Source organism: Pistacia vera, unplaced genomic scaffold (genome assembly GCF_008641045.1).
Source record: "Pistacia vera cultivar Batoury unplaced genomic scaffold, PisVer_v2 Contig574, whole genome shotgun sequence".
NCBI classification, from domain to species: Eukaryota; Viridiplantae; Streptophyta; class Magnoliopsida; order Sapindales; family Anacardiaceae; genus Pistacia; species Pistacia vera.
The window spans coordinates 55359-68991 of NW_022196417.1; the positions used below are offsets into that span (position 1 = coordinate 55359).

A 13633-nucleotide genomic window follows, 5' to 3' on the forward strand; every position below is an offset into this window, starting at 1 on the left:
TTATGAGTGGCTAGTGATGCCTTTTAAGTTGCACAAATACAGTGACTTATTGTATGGTATAAATCAACATTATCATTGCAATACTATAAAAGCATTTTTTTTCCCCGAACTATAGAAGGAAATAAAAAGTGTCAAATTACTCTTCACCTCCTGGTTCATGCCCCCATTGATATTGGAAAATTCATTAATCCCCTTCTATTTTGTATTTGTAACAAAAGCCTCCTTTCTTCTATAAAAGTAGTTAAATCTTTGTGCCACCAGTTTTCTTAGTTTTGAATTTTTTTTTTTTTCAACCTCCAACTTTGATTTGCCCCCGCTGAATCAAAATCCTGACTTGGTTATTTCTGAAACTCAATGAAAAAAGTATTTAACAGGACAGACCAATTCTGTTAAAGATAGCGACAGTAGGGTTGGATTGGCAATAGTGTGTATCATGTGGTTGCATAAAAACAAATAGCAATTAATAATTTGCCATGGATTTAAACAAAAGGCCAAACAAATTCAAAAAAGTAAAAAAAATAAAAAAAAATAGAAAAAAAATCTAAAACTAAAAAGTAGTCAACTCTTGTTTTGGAATTTTTTTTTTTTTTTTTTTTTTTTTTTTTTTTTTTTTGAGATGTATACTCATAAGGTTTATATAGTCACTTAAGTCTTGTCGGTCTTATTTATATTTCTTATCTTTTTTTTCTTTTTTTAATTATAAAAATGTTGTATATTTTTTAGAATATAAATAAAGAAGCAAGTGTGAACTTTTTTTTTTTTTAGCAAAAAAAAGCTTTTTCAACACTAATTTTTCATCTTTATGGAAAGTAAATAATTTATAATATAAAGGGTATTTTAGTTATTGAACGAAATGGGTTTTAATTAAGTGACCATTGAATATTTTCTTCTTGTTTTTAAAATAGTGGTCTTAAATTTTAAATTGATAATATTAAAGAAACATTTTATAAAATGAAGTGTATGTATTTTTATTTATCATGATATATGAAACAATACTTTTAAAATCAAATTTACTAAACACGAGTATAGTTATTATGAAAAGCATAAAAAGTTTTTAGGAATAAAATTTATTAAACTCGCTAAATCTTCTCATTTAGCTTCAAAATAAATGATTTAAGTTGAAAGACAGGAATCCGAAATTGGCCTTAATACTAATGAGTAATACTAGCCTTACAAAGAATCATACAAAGAGCCATACAAAGAGTCAAATCTAGTATTTAAAATTCATGATTGCCTCTTTCTCTCTCTCTTTTTCCCTTATTTCAAGGGTTGGATTTAACTTTTTATATGCCTCTTTGTAAGACTAGTATACTCAATACTAATATATATACTATCTTTCCATTCAATAACCAAACTATTATAATGGATTATATAGCTTAAATAAGCTGATTTTTTAGGAATTATATATATTAAAAACCATTTTACTTTTAAATATTACAAAATTGGGATAGACTATTAAAAAATTTCTCAAGTTTTAGAATAAATTAAATAACCATAAATTTTATCACTTAAACGATTTAATACATATCACTTAAGAGATATATTAAATAGTTTAAGCGATAAGTTTATAGATAAGTTTACATCGCTTAAGCTAACGATCATTTAGTAAAGAGTTTCAAATTTTATGATTATTTAATTTATTTCAAACTTGAAATGATATTTTAATTAATATTCTTATAACTTATTTCTATTAATTCAATGGCCTAATTAGAGAAAATACAATTTGGATTTCTTCAAACCGAAGGGTATAGCGGCTTACCATAGTCCCCACCCCACGCAATTTCCACTCTCCAGATTATAATTTTTTTTCAGTTTTTCTATTTAATGTTACGATGATATACATAAACAACAATCACAGCTCATAAAACAACTCAGTTTTCTGAGCTATTCCATTCCAAGTACTATTTTCTCTTCTTTACAATTACAAAGCGATCAGATTATTATTTTCTTCTTCCTCCTCCTTACAGTGGTTGTTGACTCGTCTTCTTCATCGAAATCAACCATACAACATTATTATAAGGTAGTTGCAAGTCAGTTCATCTGCTGTGTTTCATATGACAAAATACTATTACCAACATGTTTTTGATTCCTTTTTAATGAAAATTTTCTTCGTTTTTATCGTTTATATTGTATTGGTTGTGGGCTTGTTGAAGAATTTTGGGCATATATTGATTTTTTTATTTTACAAGTCTTTCTCTTTAACTTTTCTCAACAAAATTCTCACGAGATGTGTTCCATTTATAATTCTTTATTCATGTTTAAATCTTCAAGTTTTGACTTATTGACCTCTTCAGTATTTTCCCCAATCAGGTTGTTTATAGCAATTGCCCCATTCGGTACGCTATCTTTGACGCTCAATACCCACTTTCTTTGTCCCTCGTTTTCTTTGTTATTCTTTCCTTGGAAAAGCGATGGAAATGGCGGACAATCCAAAGTTGGTGAGCATCAGTTTTCTGGGTTTTCAGTATAATATTAGTTGCTTTGTTTGTAATTGTGTAAATCTTTTATTTTCTCATTAACTGTTCTATTGGATTCTGATATTTTAATATATATTTTTTTATATCATTTATTTTCTCAATAAATGACTCTCTCTGCAAAATCTTTCAAGGTTATGGAAGAAAGCACGGTACCAGAAAAGACCTCGCTATCTGATACTCTAAACAGGTTTCAGTACAGTACCGCAAAGAAATCTGATAGTTTCGTAGTTGACATGGAGACCTTCAATGAGGGAGCCGACAAAGAAATCAGTGCAAATTCAAGAATCACAGTAAGTTTCTTCTTTGTTTTTCTTATACTGTTTTTGGTGGAAGTTAAACGCAAACATTCTGTGCTGCATAAATTCTTTCTGTTCATTTTTATTGTTTGATTTTCAATTAATCATGGCATTCTTGAAACTGAAGACATGATTTTTTTTGACATAAGACGTTACAGGCTTTGCAGTCATTGCAATCCAATGTCTTTCTGAAGTATTCTTATCTGCTTTCTCTCTCTTTCTTCTGTTTCTAATTATATTTTAAAATTCTAAAAAGATTTTTTAAGCCCTTGCTTTACGGGATGATGATGGTTTTGACATAAGTTCATTTATGGAAAAAGTTGCAGAGAAACCACTCCAAAAGAGGGGTTCAGCGTGGCGAGAAGAAAACTAATTCCAATAATAATTATGCTAATGATACTATAATTGCTTCATCTCCCAGAGGTAAGATTCCATTTCAAGACAATTAAAGTTATTATATTGTTGTTATCAACGTTTTTGTTGTTGCTGTCGATTCCGTCAAGGATAATTCACCAGGAAAAATAAATATTGTCTCTCTTGTGACGGAGTTTATAAGAAACTAGTGTGATTAGATACAAATTTAGACCTTTCAAGTATAGTGATAAACTTGGTAGTTTCTGGGAACTCCACTCGTCGTTTTGTTTGACTCTTTAGGAACCGTTGGTCCCAACTTCGAACGTGATGCTACAGAACAATAGTGGACATATTCGTTGGGTTTGCAATTTGAATATGCCAAATTACAAATATTCATAACCAACCTGTATCTACCTCATCGCCACGTCGCTAGAGATTTAATCTTATTTAAAGTACAATTATTAATGAATTAGTTTACTGACTCTTTTCGCCCTTGACTAGAATGCTCTTAACTTCAAAGTAATATTGAGTTATTTATTGGGAAGTTGAAGATTTGTTAGCATATATAATCATTTGCACTTTGTAATACAGAGTAACTTGAAGTTAGTAATTCTGTGGTTGTGAAAGTGAAATGTTACCAAACTTCTGTGTAATTTAGTTTGGTGGAAGTACAGTTGAAGAGTATCCATCGGTTGTGTGGACCCTCTTTGTTGGGAGGCATGTGCCATTTGTTGATGAATGGTAACTTCGTGATGAATATAGTAGCAAAGCGTTCTTTCTATATGCATATTTGGTGAAAGATTGAACAAAATGTTACAAATTGTGTAGGGTCAAGCATGCCTGAAAAGCCGACGGTGGTGGCCACAGATTATCCAATCAACCCTCAAGTTCATCATCAGATCACCATCACTACCGGCAACATTATCACCACCACCCCTGATAGCGGCAGATGCGCTGTTAGGAGAAACAGTTTCAAGCGCTCTTCTTCTTTATGGGTCCTTGATCCCAAAAGGGTTCTTCTCTTTTTTGCCACCTTGTAGGTCTATAATGAAACTTCTCTAAAGTAAATAAATTATTATAATGATATTTAATCTGCTACATTATTAATTTTGCTTAAATTGATGACAGGTCGAGCATGGGGACAATGTTGCTGATATACTTCACCCTTTCGATGAGCAAGTATAATGCGGATGAAATTACTCTTGATTAGTACTAAGCAGACTTGACGATTTTGAATATCTAGTGACCTTACAATGGAGTTGAATGTAAGTCAGACAGACAGACATGAATGTGATTGGTTCAAGGTGGAGGTCCTTTTTATATAAAGAGTCGTCTTCTTTCGATGAAGTTAGCGGCAAAGTGAACAATAAAAAGATAGAAAAAAGAAGATATACTTGAGGACGGCAAAAAGCTAACAACTCCACTAGCGCGGCCTAAAGGCTCAGCAGAGTGCAATTTCTGAAGGCCCTTGTTAAAATTTTAGAGATGAAGACAGAGTTATACTGCACTATGACAAAGGAAGGGAATCTTGTATATTTAAATGTTATTATTATTGGAGAGATCAGAAAACAATACATGATGATGCTTTCTTGTAAGTCTTTACACAACTTATTGGAGGATCAGAAAGTTACTTTTGCTTATTTTATACTATTTTTCATTTTTCTTTTCCATACCTTCAGTGGACCCTTTTTGTTTGTGGGCTTCATGTAAAATAAGGAAGGAGTACAAGCAAAAGATTTTCTGGAAATAAAGTATTTGTGTGTGTGTGTGCGCGCGCGCACAAGCATGCGCACTTTAAACTTTTTAGTCCTAGAATAGCTTGGAGGAATAAAAGAAGTTATTTTGTTGACCATATAATAGACTGGGTGTTTACTCAAAGATGGAAGTTGGTGAAGTAACTTTGAAGTAAATTCCCAATTCAATGATTGATTGCTAGTTCTCTTAATACATCAGTAAACTGATACCATAGCATATGATGTTAGTGTGCAATATTCAAGAAATGGACCAAAACTTGTCTCTTTTAATCATACAAATGTGTCATACTTGAATCCATTGTGCACATTCAGAAAATTAATTTACATATAAACTAGTAAAATATGATCATAGACTAGTGGTTATTTATTTCATAACTATACTTCCTCAACCAGTTTCTTTGACTGAAAAGTGGGGGGCATATGCAAAAGTTTTTTGTTTTTTTGTTTTTCCCTCAAGCTCTAAAGGAGCATTGAACGAAAGAGTCAAGCACAATAATGAGTGAACTGAAAAAACTGATCCTGATGGCATCTTTAAAATCAAATTTTCAACCAATAACATCAGAAGCCCACTCCATTGACTTGCACCATAATACCAAAAAATTTCCAAGTCAGTGTTATTGAACCTACTACCCTGAGCAAAATAGGTACACCAAGAGCCTTGACAATGAAACCTACCCTGACAAGTCTTCGAACTGAAAATTAAACTAAGAATTCAATTTTTCCTTAAAAATGCAAAGCTACAAAATTATGATATTGTACAGACTCGAAAACAGAATTGGACCCCAGCATGACCAAAATATAGGTACACATATATATTTCTAAGTGGATCTGTATCAATCTTCTGCTCTTCTCAACTTATTTAATCACCAAAATTTAATTAGGCACCCGTTCTAGCACCCTACATAATTGAAATGTCACTGCAATCCTTTGAGTGGTTTTCCTCGAGCAAAACTAACAGTTGCATTACCTAAAAATAAAATGTAACAACACTGCTAATCATTTTATTGGAATGAAATTCAAGCAGAATTCAGGCAACCTTTTAGGTGCAGCTCAATGGAAAATCTAAAGGTTTCTGTCACAGACCTCAAGTTAGAGGTAGGAAATCCAACTAAGAAAAAATAGGTTCATAACTCAGTGAAACAAATAATTTGAAATAATTACTTGTCCACATGCCCGCCAACCCCACCTATCGACACATACAAACGAAGAGGATAAAAGATCAAATGAAACAGAGTAAAGAAAAAGCACCAACTACCCACAATTACACAAATGCTAGGATAGTTTTCTAGAAATTAAATGATTAGAATCGAGATGATGAAGCTTCAAATATTAATTATGATTGATGATATAGACAAGTACCAACTTTCTACCAAATAATTCAGAAGATTCATACTGCTAAAAAGTTAAACAAGTATCTACTAACATTGATGACTATTAGCTGAGTAATTTATCCTTTTGCTTGATAAAAATCACAAGAAAGCCGTATTGTTGATAAGAAAGGGAAAGGGATAAAATGTTAGTGATTGAAAAGAAAATTAATAAAGCATACTCCTTCGCTATGTTCCACTATATTTCTATTGAATTTACAATCTATTATACAATCTGATATAGGCTCACTAATATTTCACATCCACATTTAAGCAGTTTTGAGAACATGAATTTTACCCTTTCTAGTAGCGCTTTGCGATTCGTGGCATTGAGCACCTGTTTTTCCGGTCATGATAGAGTCTCAGTATAACTGCAGCAGTTTCTTCAATTGCTTTGCCTGTCACTTCTACAATCACAAATAGGAAATATAAGTAACCATATGAAACAAAGATTCAATAAGCAGAAAACTGAACTTTCTCAAAGCCAAGCAACTAGATATGAAAATCGATTCCCCTCACCAGTAACAGGCCAAACAGGATTCTGTGCAAAAATGCTCCTGGCAAATTCCAGTTCCTCCCTAACATGATCCATCTCAGAATAATTACTCCTTGTTGCTTCACTAAACCCCAGACTCTTGGCTCTTGCTTTTCTAATTGTCTGCAAAACCAATGGATTTATAGTCAAACCAAAAACTTTTTCTGGATCAACCTCAAAAAGACTCTTTGGCAAGTCCACACCCATCACAATTGGTACGTTTGCCACTTTGTATCCTTTCTGTGCCAAATAAATGGATAGTGGAGTTTTCCCAGTACGAGAAACACCCACTAGAACAATGTCAGCCTTCTTCAAGTTTTGAGGCAATGCTCCATCATCTTGCTTAATGGTAAACTCAATTGCTTCAATCCGTCGAAAGTACTCCTCACTAAGAGGAACATTCCGGCCAGGAGCTCCACGTGGAAGGCCAGACGGTGAAACACCAAGATGGGATGCAATTGCCTCTGTAATTGGACCCAATATGTCAGTGAACGGTATTCCCCAAATCTCGCAGGCCTTCTTCGCAGACTCTGCCATGGAAGGATCAGCTAAAGTGTAAACAAGCATTGCTCCTTCCTTAGCTGCTTGCTTTACTATCTCCATTAACTGCTCTAGATCTTCAATCTGACAAGTTTGAAATTTTATTTTCACTATTTCACCAATAATATCTCAATGAGTTAAGTAAAATGAACTTGTATTTTTCTTTAAAGCAAAATTTACAACATTAACGTTAACATATCTCATATCTTCATACACAGGACCAAGAACGTCCATATTTTTTATTATAATTTTGATGCAATTTATTGGATTAATGTACATGAATAATGGACATTAAATTTAGCAAGTACGCAATTAAACTAACAAACAAAATTTCAAATATGTTTACTCCATTAAAAAATAAATTGAAAATTAAAATTAACTAACAAATATTCAAACCATGTTAACCATAAACATTATTTAAAAGTTTAACACAAATTATAAAGACAATCATACCCCTGAGAAGAGATGTGTATTTACAGCGCATCCCCGATCAACCAAACAGTGCTCGAATTGGCCCAAAGCAGCGTTAACGGAGTGTTCCGCCGTCCATCCAGTGCCGTCAGAGACCATGTAAATGGACTTCGCCGCCTCCACGACATCGTGGCCGTCACTTATTTTTTCACGCTCTAAAGAAGCCCCATCATTGAGTTGAAGATGAACAGGAGAGTTCCCTTCAACAACTGTATTGGTGGACCGGTGGCCCGGTCGGTCCAATTTGCGGCCGGAGCGGATGGCGCGAGCTCTGGACCAGTGGTTCAGCTGAGGGCTACTCGTAGTCTTCAGTTTCTGAGGCTTCGGTTCGGAGTGAGGCTCGGGAGTGGTTTGGTTGGAAGAGGTTGGTGAGGAATGGAGTTTTGGGAGGTTGGAGGAGCTTAAACAAACTATCATTTCTTATTTTTATTTTTATTTCTTTTCTGAAATGGGACTCTATTGGTAACTTGATTTTATATGATTTAAAATAATAGGATTTGTTGTTTCCGAAAACCTTACACCCTCTCCAATTAACGAAAGTTACTCAAAAGATAGTAACTGCATTAACACTGCCCCAAGTCCTTGCAAATAGGCATCTGTATAAATATCATAATCTACACCCTCCTGTGGTAACACTAACACTGGAGCTGTCGTTAACCTCTTCTTTAACTCTTGGAAAAATTCCTCACAGGCTTTTGACCATACAAAAGGAGTCTTCTGTTTCATAAGCGCTGTTAATGGTTTCGCCAACTGGGCGAACCCTTCAACAAAATGGAAACTTCTAATCTCTTTTACTGTCTTCGGCCTCTGCCACTCAAGGATTGCCTGCAACTTACTCGGATCTACTGAAATCCCTTCCTTAGACACTGTATGGCCCAGAAATATTACTTGGTCGAGCCAAAACTCACACTTAGAAAATTTTGCATACAACTGCTTTTCTCTCAACCGTTGCAGCACTAGTCTTAAATGTTCCTCATGCTCTTCTTTCGATTTGGAATAAACCAAAATATCATCAATGAACACCACTATAAACTGATCTAGGCAGTCATGGAATACTCTGTTCATCAAATCCATAAAAACAGCTGGAGCATTTGTCAAGCCAAACGGCATCACTACAAACTCATAATGCCCATACCTTGTACGAAAGGCAGTCTTAGCTATATCCTGCTCGGCCACTCTTATCTGGTGATACCCTGACCTCAAATCAATTTTGGAGAAGACTACTGCTCCTTTCAATTGATCAAACAAATTGTCGATCCTAGGTAGCGGGTACTTATTCTTCACTGTCACTTTATTCAGCTCTCTGTAATCAATACACATCCGTAGTGATCCGTCCTTCTTCTTTACAAACAAGATTGGAGCTCCCCAGGGAGAATGACTCGGTCGGATAAAACCTTTATCTAAAAGCTCTTGGAGTTGCTTCTTTAATTCCTGAAGCTCTACTGGGGCCATTCGGTAAGGGGCTTTAGATATTGGTGCTGTTCCTGGTGCTAGTTCAATACCAAAACTCAACCTCTCTTTCCGGTGGCAAACCTGGTAAGTCTTCCGGAAACACATCTGAAAATTCCCGAACTATCGGCAACTTCTGAAATTCTGGCTGTGGAACATCACCACTCTGCACTACATGGGCAATAAATCCAGAACACCCTTTCCTCAACATCTTTCTAGCCTTCATACTACTAATCATCATACTCAAATGATGACCCTCTCCAAAACTAAATTTATCTCCATTATCGAGATTGAATCTCGCTTTCTTCTTCCGACAATCAATCTCTACTCCATATCTCCCTAGGAAATCCATGCCCAAAATCACATCAAAGTCGGTCATGTCAAAGACTATTAAATCAACTGCTAACTCTCAACCATGGATCACTACAGACTCTCCTAACAACATCTCCTGAGTCAACACACTCACCCCATCAGGTAACTCAATCTTAATAGGTTGACTCATTCTAATAGGTTTCAAACCTAATCTCTCTATCATCCTATATGATACAAAAGAATGGGTAGCCCCAAAATCAATTAAAGCATATAAAGAAGCAGCATGGAAAAATAACTGACCAGTTACGGCTGACGGACTGGCCTCGGCTTCACCTTGTGCCACTGTAAAAACTCTGGTAATATTACCTCATGCAGGTTGAGCTACAGGTGGAAGAGAAGCTGGGAGAGAAGCTTTACAATCCCTCTTTAGATGCCCTAGCTGACGACACCTGTAACATACATTTATGTCTCTCAAACACTCTCCTGCATGGTTCCTCTCGCATTTAGCACAAGGGGGAAACCCTTCTGTCCTGGGCCGCCTGTTCTGCCAATCACATCTATTCTTCCTTGGTTGGAACTTCTTCTTGACCCTTACTTCTCTGTTTCTTGTTGCATCTACTCTCTCCCTCTGTAAAGTAGTGACTGGCTCACTGGGTACCAATGATGATAACCCTTCTGCAATGTGCTTATTTACATAAATTTTTGCCCTTAAAGCCCTCGTCAAAGCCTCACTGTAGGTATGAGGAGGCTTAGCTCCTGTCATCACATCTCGGGCAATATCTGATCTCAACCCTTGCACAAACTTATCTCTCCTTAACACCGGAGTATACACAATTCCGGGTGCAAAGCGAGCAAGGGAGTTGAATCTTACTGAATACTCCTTCACTGTACTAGACCCCTGTTTCAAATTAATGAATTCTTGGACTTTCTCATGCACTCGATCTTCTGTTCGATACTCGGCCTCAAATAATCTCCTGAATTCTTCCCAAGTCATAGAGGCCATGTCATGAGTCTCCTCCATTAGTTCCCACCAAATTCGGGCATCTCCCCGAAAAAGGAAACTAGCATATCTGATCCTCTCTCTATCATTCATGGGAAAGATTGTCGCCATCCGCTCTACGGACTTAAACCACTCTTCTGCCTCTAGCGGGTCCCTAGTACCCCTAAACTCTGGCGGTTGATGCTGATTTGCAAGCCCTTGAATCGGATCATTTCGACTCTACACTATCTGAGGTACTAGCTCTTCTCGCTCTTGTCTTGTGCGTGGTACTCTACTAGAGGTCTCAGTTCTCTCCTGTACAACTCTCCCCTGACTCTCTACTAATACCTGTTGTACAATAGTTCGAATCCTTGTCTCATCAAGGGTAGGGGGACTTTGTTCCGGTTGGTTGGAGGATTCTCCCTCATTCATCACACCCTTACTTTTCCTCCTGTTACTACGTTTCATCTACAAAACAACCATAACTAATCAATTCAAGGGGACACTCAACGTAAGGAAAGAATTAACTTACACAGTCGACTCTTAGACATTGTAGCGACGAGAATGGTACACTGTCAAATCCCAAAATCTCTGCTGTGATACCAAAAATGTAACGACTATTTTCTACTCGTATTCTTATAAAATATGCATAGTAAAATACATGTAAAATAGCATAAAAGTTGGGCCCAAATTTTTTTCTTTTATTAAACATATACATTATTTATACAAAAGCTATATCATGTACAAAAAAAACACCAACAGCAGGGTGGACAGTGTAGCCATTTCCCTTCGCTTGCCGACTCCTATCCGACTGTGTCCTCACCTAGGTCCTGCAAAAACATAGAAAACATCGGTGTGAGCACAACTAAGGCTCAGTAAGTAAATCCTCTACTCATCTATCCCTGTAACTCTCTCTCTCTGATTATTTCCTTACAATTCTCGTTTACTCTCTCCTTTATAATCTTTCTGTCTTCTCTTTCTCGTAACTCTTTTCTACTAACTCTCTTTAGTAAGTCACGACCCCATCTGACTGGAGGCACGGCTGGGACTCACTCATACTCTACGTGACTTGTACTCATTCTAGCCGATCGGACTCGGTTATGCATGGATTCGGAACCTTTGGCCATGCAAGTATATAATCTATCTCTCGGGTACTCTCGGGTATAGCCCTCATCCGCATGTACTCTCACGGGTTACACCACTTCTCTCTCTTATACTCATGCCGCTCTCTCAATGCGGCGTACATGCGGGAATACTCTACCCTTCCTCACAGGTTCCCCATCGCACAACCTACTCTATTCTCTTGTTTAGCACTACTTTCTCAAAAGCTCTCTTAAATCCTCTAGAAATCTTGGAACAATTGAAAGCAAAATGGAGAAGATTGAGAGAATGGATATGGTGGTGGAGAAGAATGAAATGAAGGGTTTATTACACTCAGCCTTTTTTAGTTCATGAGAAAATCAACACTTCCCAACTTTGCCCTTGATCTTCTTTGAAAATTCCCTCTATATCCTTTGATGCATTACACTCACACCCCCATACTAACCCATTCTCCATGAAATTTCCTTACATTTTACTCCCCACTTTTCCTGCTAATTAGGGGTAGAATGGTCATTTAACCCTTATGAAAAAATATCTAGAACTCTCAATACACATTTTAGTCGACTCGTCGCCGCGGCGAAGAAACTTTCGTTGCCCCGACGAAGAAAGACAGAGCCTACACCACCTTACTCAAAGCCAATGTTGCCGTGACGAAGACTGCAAATCTAAAATTCCTCAAATCTCAAACAATTTCAAGGCAAACACTCAACCAACTCAACATACAAACTCAATTAAAGCTGAATCAATAAACATTTAAGCAAAACAGCAAATCTTAAGTACATACCTCAAGTGGCGCGTTACATGGTTACCATGCAATTCGATCCTTTCATCATTCGTTATCTCGACGAGACGAAGGCATAGAAATAGTGTCAACCTTTGGTTACTCTCAATATTATGTATTCAGTTTCTGGACCAATGACTCGTATTATAAACTGGATAGAGCAACAACTCAATCCCACTGTGGCCACAGTTTTAATGTCATTGCCATATACTGAATTGCGCCGTGAGATAACTTCTCCCGTACTTGGGAGTGATGAATCCTCTGTCAATCCACCATAGTCTTGATACACTCCTTGATGCAGCCAATCACCACCGTATTGACAGCTCTGAAAAGAACTACGTTAGGCTAGTTTCAAATTACACCAATCGGTGCACAAGGCGCTCCGGTGATCTCAAGTCTAAGGATCACATGCACCACCATTTGTTAGAGGATTTGTTCCATAGACATTGGGGTTACCATCCATATGGAATCCTCTGGTGGGTCAGTCTAGTGAACTTGCTACAGTGTATTCGCCTACAACAAGCACCCATGTGTTGCACCAGGTTGTCACCAAACAACCTTGACAAGTGAGATCAGTCACTGCCTTTCGACAGGGTCGTTCAACACTATGATAGCCTTACCGTATTATCTGTGCCCTTACTTTAGATAATACTAGGGCTATGGACTTTTTCTAGAATGGCCACATATGTTGCTCATAGATTCTCACTATCAAGTTTGAAACACTTGATACCCTCGCACGGTTCTCCCATTCTAAGGACATATATCAATACATATTGCAATAATAATGATTTACGCGATATAGAATAAAATGCCTTTTATTATTAATGAACATTATTACAAGAGTCAATTCTACAATAATTGATTGGCTCTAGGGCATCTACTCTAGCAAGAGTAGAATGAAACAAGCCCAAGATAGGCAAAAAGTTATGCAGACTTAAAGAGGAAGATGTTGAATTCAAGTGGGTGTAAAGTGTTTCTAAGAGTTGCCCCATACAAATGGGTGATGCATTTCGGTAGCAAGGGAAATTAGCACCGAGATACATTGGTCCTTTTGAAGTATTACAGCAGTGGCAAGGTAGCTTATAGGTTGGCTCACCACCCACATGGACAGAGTACACAATGTATTTCATGCTCGATGCTTCGGAAATATGTAAGTGATCCCTCCCATATATTAAGTGTAGAAAATGTGGACTTAAGAAGAAAATCTTGTGTATGGA

At 36.6% G+C, this 13633-nt stretch overlaps 2 protein-coding genes across 4 annotated transcripts; one reads left to right on the forward strand and one right to left on the reverse strand.

Moving 5' to 3' along the window:
• The first annotated feature begins 1843 nt into the window (after positions 1-1843).
• LOC116109175 lies at positions 1844-4979 on the forward strand. 3 transcript variants are annotated; one of them, XM_031395401.1, is made up of 6 exons: positions 1844-2020; positions 2311-2438; positions 2609-2767; positions 3094-3196; positions 3956-4140; positions 4256-4979. In XM_031395401.1, exons 2-6 carry the CDS (start codon positions 2412-2414, stop codon positions 4310-4312), a joined length of 531 nt encoding a protein of 176 aa, XP_031251261.1. In that variant the 5' UTR covers positions 1844-2020; positions 2311-2411; the 3' UTR covers positions 4313-4979. The 3 variants fall into 3 exon arrangements, with proteins under 3 accessions (XP_031251261.1, XP_031251260.1, XP_031251259.1); XM_031395400.1 differs by having other exon boundaries at positions 2295-2438; positions 3956-4163; positions 4256-4767; XM_031395399.1 differs by having other exon boundaries at positions 3956-4163; positions 4256-4767.
• Positions 4980-6401: 1422 nt separating this feature from the next.
• Positions 6402-8231, reverse strand: LOC116109174 (probable pyruvate, phosphate dikinase regulatory protein, chloroplastic). Its single transcript, XM_031395398.1, has 3 exons — positions 7777-8231; positions 6768-7407; positions 6402-6655 (listed from the first exon to the last, which is right to left on the reverse strand). The coding sequence occupies exons 1-3, from the start codon at positions 8209-8211 to the stop codon at positions 6552-6554; spliced, it is 1179 nt and encodes a 392-aa protein (XP_031251258.1). The 5' UTR covers positions 8212-8231; the 3' UTR covers positions 6402-6551.
• Positions 8232-13633: the final 5402 nt, after the last annotated feature.

What these genes read in the sequence shown, in the direction of transcription:
- LOC116109175 (XM_031395400.1), top strand. Translation starts at nt 2,412, where the DNA reads ATGGAAATGGCGGACAATCCAAAGTTG. An exon ending in TGGCGGACAATCCAAAGTTG is followed by an intron (nt 2,439 to 2,608) that starts GTGAGCATCAGT and finishes AAATCTTTCAAG; the next exon opens with GTTATGGAAGAAAGCACGGT. An exon ending in GTGCAAATTCAAGAATCACA is followed by an intron (nt 2,768 to 3,093) that starts GTAAGTTTCTTC and finishes TTATGGAAAAAG; the next exon opens with TTGCAGAGAAACCACTCCAA.
- LOC116109174 (XM_031395398.1), bottom strand. Translation starts at nt 8,211, where the DNA reads ATGATAGTTTGTTTAAGCTCCTCCAACCTCCCAAAACTCCATTCCTCA. An exon ending in ATACACATCTCTTCTCAGGG is followed by an intron (nt 7,408 to 7,776) that starts GTATGATTGTCT and finishes CAAACTTGTCAG; the next exon opens with ATTGAAGATCTAGAGCAGTT. An exon ending in TCCTGTTTGGCCTGTTACTG is followed by an intron (nt 6,656 to 6,767) that starts GTGAGGGGAATC and finishes TTGTGATTGTAG; the next exon opens with AAGTGACAGGCAAAGCAATT.